This window comes from Setaria italica, chromosome I (genome assembly GCF_000263155.2).
Source record: "Setaria italica strain Yugu1 chromosome I, Setaria_italica_v2.0, whole genome shotgun sequence".
Lineage (NCBI taxonomy): Eukaryota > Viridiplantae > Streptophyta > Magnoliopsida > Poales > Poaceae > Setaria > Setaria italica.
In genome coordinates, this window is record NC_028450.1 from 36,842,852 (window position 1) to 36,849,631 (window position 6,780).

Here is a 6,780-nt window from a genome sequence, read left to right on the forward strand (position 1 = left end):
CCCCGTTTTCCGGGCCCCCTTCCCCGGGGACCCCCCCCCCCCATGGCCGGGGCCCGGCGGAACCCTTTTCCCCCCTTTCCCCCCCCCCCCCCCCCGCTCGCGCTGCTCGTCTCCTGCCCTGGCCCCGGCGCGGCGCGAGCGGCAGGCGGCGTCGTTTGGTGCCGTGTCGGGGTCCCCCAGCCGAGATTCGGCTCCGAAAGGAAGGTGATAAGGCGGGGCGCCCGAGAATTGGCAATAACTGCTGGATTGCCGCTGGTGGGCGCTCTATTCCGCGTCAGTCTGGGATTTCTCCTGATCGCTTTCCGATTCGGGGCGCTCATTCGGCGCGCGAGCTCGCGTTTATATAGCGCATTGGCGGCGCCGCGGGTGGGAGAAGCTGTGGCCAGCGACGTGCTTACGATGCATTGAGTGGAGGCGAGGCGATCCCCCCTCCCTGTTGTTCTCGGTGGATTTTTTACGTACGCCGGTGAAGATGCTCCGCGGGGAGGCTCTTTGATCGCGCGGGGGCCTCGCTCGATGGTGTGCAAGGTGGCAACAATGGGGATCAAGGCGGCGGACAAGCTCAGGTTCCCGTCCTCGGCGGCCGCCGCGGCGGCGCGGTCGCGCATGAAGCCGTGGATGGTGCGCGCCACCACGACGGTGCTGCTCTGGACCTGCGTCGTGCAGCTCACGGCCGTGGGGAACACCTGGGGGCCCCGCGTGCTCAAGGGGTGGCCGTCGTGCCGGACGGCGCGGGAGGCGGCGGCCGCCGCCGCGGTCACCACCACGCGGCTTGCGATGCCGGAGGCCGTCGTGGAGAAGGCCGCGCTGCCGCCCAAGAGTGAGTGCTGCCGCTCTGCTTCTCATCGATTGCATACAAATACACCAATTGTAGACCAACGTAAATGCGTTTTATGACCACCAATTTTTATTCATATTTTGTGCATCGGCCATAGCCACTCATTTGGTGGAATACGATAAGCCGTAGTAATCGTACACTACAGCATTTTACTACAAAATGGGTAGCAGGTTTTACAATTCAAAGTTTTGACACAATTTCCAGCTTCCTGTTCGAAAGTCGTGTGATGGTAACATGTTAATCATTTCGAGACAGGTGGGAAAGTAGGAGTAACGTGTAACAACCTTTTGTAGCAAGTACACAAAATTTATGGCTTATACTTTTCCTTTTTTGGTACCAATTATGTTGCATTTCAGTACACAATTTCGTTCTCACTGGTGTCAGGTGACAACAGACCTAATTTTTTGCACCTTTAGAGTACAGCCTTTGGGACATAATCTTTGGCTACAAATCGATTTTTTTTTGGGACTGAGGGAGTATTTGATAGACTTTTCATGAATATCTTTCACTTTTTGCAAAAAAAAAACAGAACAAATATCTTTCACTTACACATGTATTAATTTGACTATATGATTACCATGGTCGGTGAGCTTCAACTCTATCACAATATTGGTTGTATTAACTGCAGGATAATCTTGCTTGATGTGCACCGTAGCATGTGATTTAGTTCCTTGATTTTACTAAATCTTTTTTGTCCATTTTTCTGTTAGGAATTTATAGGAACAATGGTTATTTGATGGTTTCATGCAATGGTGGGCTTAACCAAATGCGAGCCGCTGTAAGTTACTTTAAGACTCTCCATGCAGCCATTTGCTACAGAAGAACAATGCTTTCTTGCATCTAACATCAAGCATCCTTGCCTTTGCCCCTCAGATATGTGATATGGTTGCCATTGCAAGATATTTGAATATAACTTTAATAGTTCCCGAGTTGGATAAGACATCATTTTGGAATGACCCAAGGTTTGTCTACTGTTTGCGTATAATTCCTTTTCCCAGTTTCTTTCTTGAATCATCAACAGATTTTGTGCTATTTTTTGTGACAATATACTTATGCAAACCTCCTTTTCTTCATATTTCAGCGAATTTCAGGATATATTTGATGTTGAACATTTTGTAACCTCTCTTAGAGACGAGGTTCGTATACTTAGAGAATTGCCACCGAGAATAAAGAGAGGAGTGGAATTAGGGAAATTCCACTCCATGCCTCCTATCAGTTGGTCAGATATATCTTATTACCATAAGCAGGTCAGATATGTCAGATGTTTATCCGTCCTTACTCCAAACTGCACTGAATGTTGACATTTGATGATGATCAGTTCTTCATCCTGTACAGATTCTTCCTTTGATTCGGAAGTACAAGGTCCTCCATCTGAATAGAACTGATGCTAGGTTGGCAAATAATGGTCTGCCTCTGGAGATTCAGAGATTGCGTTGCCGGGTGAATTATGCTGCACTGAAATTTACACCCCAAATTGAAGAGTTAGGCAGGAGAGTAATTAGAATACTCCGCCAAAATGGCCCCTTTTTAGTTCTCCATTTACGTTACGAGATGGATATGCTTGCTTTCTCTGGCTGTACTCAAGGTTGCACTCCTAAGGAAGCAGAGGAGCTTACAAGAATGAGGTAAAATTCTTCTGATTGCCAGTTTCTTGGTTCCCTTCTGATTTCTATCACGGGTCTTTTGCATACTAACAGTGAAGTACACACTCCAGATATGCTTACCCATGGTGGAAAGAGAAAGTAATAAACTCTTTTGTGAAAAGAAAAGACGGCCTTTGCCCTCTGACGCCAGAGGAGATTGCTCTTGTCCTTAGAGCATTGGATATCGACAAAAATATGCAAATATATATTGCAGCTGGTGAGATATATGGTGGAAAACGCAGAATGGCTTCTCTTACCTCGGCTTACCCTAACATGGTATGGATCAAATGACTAAATTCACCTGCGATTCCACAGTTGTATTATGCTGTCATCAATTAGCATGGCTCTGATGCCTTTTGTTCTGTCAATGATGTGCAGGTGAGAAAGGAGACACTTCTGGAACCTTCTGATCTCATGTTCTTTCAGAACCATTCATCGCAAATGGCAGCGCTGGACTACTTGGTATCGTTGGAAAGTGATATCTTTGTTCCAACATATGATGGCAACATGGCTAAAGTTGTCGAGGGCCACCGCAGGTATCTATTGTCTCAAGTATTATTTATCAAATTTTACGACCAGCATATTAGAGTTGACTTGTTGTCCATTTTTCATAGAGGAAGTTCTGCATCCGAAGCGTTCACTTGTAGAAAAGCAAGTAACATTTTGATCATTGTTTGCTGACACAGGTACATGGGCTTCAAGAAAACGATCCTGTTGGATCGAAAACTTATAGTTGAGCTGGTAGATCAGTATACCAGTGGTTCTTTGCGGTGGGATGAGTTCTCTTCATTAATCAAGGCTGTCCATGCCAACCGGATGGGATCAGCGACCACCAGGACGGTGATCCCTGACAGACCGAAAGAAGAGGACTACTTCTATGCTAACCCTCAAGAATGCCTGCGACATCCCAATCTGCTTCGAACATCGTGATCTTTTCAGCACCCCTCTTGCCATTCTTTCTGTAACTTGGCATGGCTGTACCTAAGATGATTCATCAATCTTCGGAGCCGTCAAATGGAGAGCTAGCATTCTGTTGGTAGCAGTTCAGAGCCATGGAAGGTCTGCGATTGGTTTAGAAACTAGAAAGGATGATGGATACTTGAATGCAGATGTACATAGGTGATAGGCATAATCCTGGCACCGCGAGGCAAGTCTTGATTACACCAGCAAATGCAGAGATTATGTTCATGTGTAGATGGTGTAAGTCCCATAAGAATGATCTTTGTAAGAATAGAAACTATTATGATGAGAAAAGAATAGATGTGCCAACATTTGGGTTACACAATAGCGCATGCCTCCTGAATCCATTAACGTTTAATTTCCAACGTCTCCAGCTCGCAAAAAAAAAAAAAATCGGTCAGTAAACGTTGTTGTAAATTTTTCGGTTGCCGAGCAGATCCGCTTCCTAACGTGCGCCTTGTTTTCAGCGATGATTAGGATAGGATTAGCCTTGATGCGCGAGCAGTTCTGGGAGAGTGGGAGGTTTTCGCTGGACGCCGTCAGCAGCGGCGAATATCCAGACGCGCCTGCGTCGCTGGTCAGATCCGTCCTGGGGTTGCTAGATTAGTCGTTCCGATGAGACGCAATGCAGCGTCATTTTGGCTCCGTTAAGATCCAATGCTGCCTCGCTGGAACCACTACTGCGTCAAATTGTCAGTGGATCTAGACGACTCAGTATTGAATTTCTCTGGGGCACTTGTTGAAGGCGTTGTGCCGTTGTCTTCTCCGCTATAGACTCTGACGGCGATGCGTACTGTGTACGTCGCGCACTGTGCTCGTCAACGCGCCTCCGATCCCTAGTTGCATCGAGCGCTTCGAATGGGGGTACATTCCATAGCTCGCGAGTTCGTGCGCCTTGTTTTCAGTGACGATTAACATGGCAGGATTAACCTTGACGCAAGAGCAGTCTTGGGATCGAGTATGCTACCGGTGGCCTAGTAGTGGTAGTAGTTGCGTCAGTGCGTGGCGAATTGCAGTATTCGATACAGGAATGGCACCGGCTCTTCCGCTGCGGTGATACCGCCAGCACAATTACACCAGCCCGTTGGCGAAGCAATCAGATACTGAATGAAACTCAGCATTCAGCAACACATTTCTGCTTCGGTAGGACAGTTCAGCATACTTATGTGTAGAGGGAGCATGACTTGATAAACATCTTGCCGTTGCTCGTTTAGGCTACGCCGCGTCGCTGCTGGCACGGATCAGTAGTGCTTAAGTCTTTACGATTCGCAGCTCCACCTTTACCAACTGACCAACACTGAATAATCGATCTTGCCCTTTCTTATGCAGGCTCGGCCTCCCGTCTAGCACGGTAGCACCTAACGTTTGGATCTTGCGGATGATACGCATACGCAAATCTTATACCACCAACGTATTTCGCATGCGTTGGGTGCTGTCGCGTCGCGACGCACAGCGCACAGGAGGGCGCAGCAACACCTAACACCAGCGTTTCCTTTTTCTTCCTATAAAACTATTTAATTTTAATTTTCTCTTTACTTCTTTAGTTGTAGGTCTATTTTCGAGCTACGAGAGAGAGAGATGAGAGACCAAGAGCAAGAGATAGATGCTCATGAGGTGGGTGGGGTGTGAATGGATAAGGGTAGTTTTGTCTTTCCACCATATTATGAAGGGTTTTCTTAAATTTTTAAATTGGTTTATTCCACATCCAACTAACAGTGCCAAGAATAGGGCCAAACGAAGTGTTTATTTTGAAAAAGTAAAGGTATAATCACAAAGTGAAAAAAATAAGGATAAAATTACACTTGAGGTTCAGAACAGGGCAGGAACACAATACTCCCAAAAAATAATAATAAGATTCAATATGGAACATTTTTTTAGTGTATCTGGAACATTTTTAAAAATATATTTTCTTATTTTCTAAATGTTGAAACATGTTCTCCTGTAGGTAGAACATTATTTTTTATTATCTTTTTTCTAAATGCTGAATTAATTTTCTCCGTATTTGATGAAATCACAAGACTCTTGTGCGATGACGTGAGAGATCCCTGCCAACTGTCATAGTCGAGATCAACTGTCACGGAGCCAGGGGCTGACCTATACAAATTCTGCGAGCCAAGCTAATTAACTAAATTTCAACATAGAAAATCTACATCAATCAGTTGCAGAAGTAGGAATTGAATGGAGCTCGGGTGAACTAAAAAAAATTATCTTCCTATCTCTCGTCGAAGAGGGCTGCGACCACCGAAAGTTGATTCGAACACTTAGAGCAGCTTCAAAAGCTTATTTTAAATTTTTTTCCCCAAAACTATATATAGGGCTCTTCTAAAATTTTCTTTCCCTAAAATCATGTCATCCCACGGTAGATCTTCAATAATAACATCACCAATATTTCGAAACAGGCTACGTCAGTATGATTGGGTCCATCAGTTCAGCCAGCCTCACCTTCCCCCTCACGATTTGTTTCTCCCGTCGCCCTTCTAGTGCTGCCGCCACTTGTCGCCCCTTCTAGCGCTGCAAATCTATTGCCGCGTTCTACGATCGCAATTGGAGATAGGTAAAACGGATTCGTTATGAGTCGACGAAACCTTTCTATTAAATTGGTGTTGGATTCGTCGTCAGATGATGATGAAAATGATGGATTCTTCATCTCCATTGCGGGAAAGAAGTACGTGTAGGAGCGATCGGGGAAGAGCGGAGTCGCGAAAATCTGCGGGGCGTCGAAGAGTTATTCACGTCGTCATATTTTTGCGGGGAGAAGCTGTTGGAGACTCGATTCTAATGTTTTTCTCCCTAATTAAGGTTTTGAAAATAATAAAAGGGAGCTTGCTCTTAGCTCCTCTTGCAACAATGTTGTTGGAGCTGGGCAGGGCAGGTGCCAAGAGTCACCGGGTCCTGGACCCACCCCTACATCAATTTACCTACTCTTGAGGTGTGCCCCCTCTCAAATTATACGCTAGGTCCGTCCCTGCACACGGAGCAGCATGCGTGAACTGAAGTTGAGCTAACACGCACCACAATTGACATGTGCCCCAATGGTGCTACGTGGCCCATCCATATTTCCGTTTGGTGATATCGCATCGAGCAAGCCAGGAGATGAGGAGAGTGTCAGTTAAAATGCAGCCTACAGTCCACATGTTATTCACCTTTCACCATGTGTGCCCGTAAATCCGTAATGGTGGAGCTCATCTTGTCGCGATCTCATATGGCAACCTTTAACAAATTGCTTACTGGAACAACGATTTATTTATCTCGCCACTAGAGTTGACGAGAGGATTCCATTTTGAATTTTTCAAAACCAACATATATTTTTGGCTGGGGCTAAGGCAAAGGTGTTTGTAA

At 45.9% G+C, this 6,780-nt stretch overlaps 1 protein-coding gene across 1 annotated transcript; it reads left to right on the forward strand.

Annotated features, from left to right (window-relative positions):
• Positions 1-75: 75 nt before the first annotated feature.
• Positions 76-3,768, forward strand: LOC101778568 (uncharacterized protein At1g04910). The gene is made up of 8 exons (XM_004953710.2): positions 76-820; positions 1,549-1,616; positions 1,712-1,800; positions 1,920-2,085; positions 2,174-2,463; positions 2,553-2,757; positions 2,860-3,017; positions 3,168-3,768. Exons 1-8 carry the CDS (start codon positions 517-519, stop codon positions 3,409-3,411), a joined length of 1,524 nt encoding a protein of 507 aa, XP_004953767.1. The 5' UTR covers positions 76-516; the 3' UTR covers positions 3,412-3,768.
• The last annotated feature ends 3,012 nt before the right edge of the window (positions 3,769-6,780 follow it).

Excerpts from the sequence above, each read along its gene's own strand:
- LOC101778568 (XM_004953710.2), top strand. The coding sequence starts at position 517 with ATGGTGTGCAAGGTGGCAACAATGGGGATCAAGGCGGCGGACAAGCTC. Across the intron at positions 1,617-1,711 it reads TTAACCAAATGCGAGCCGCT|ATATGTGATATGGTTGCCAT; the intron begins GTAAGTTACTTT and ends TTTGCCCCTCAG. Across the intron at positions 2,758-2,859 it reads CCTCGGCTTACCCTAACATG|GTGAGAAAGGAGACACTTCT; the intron begins GTATGGATCAAA and ends AATGATGTGCAG.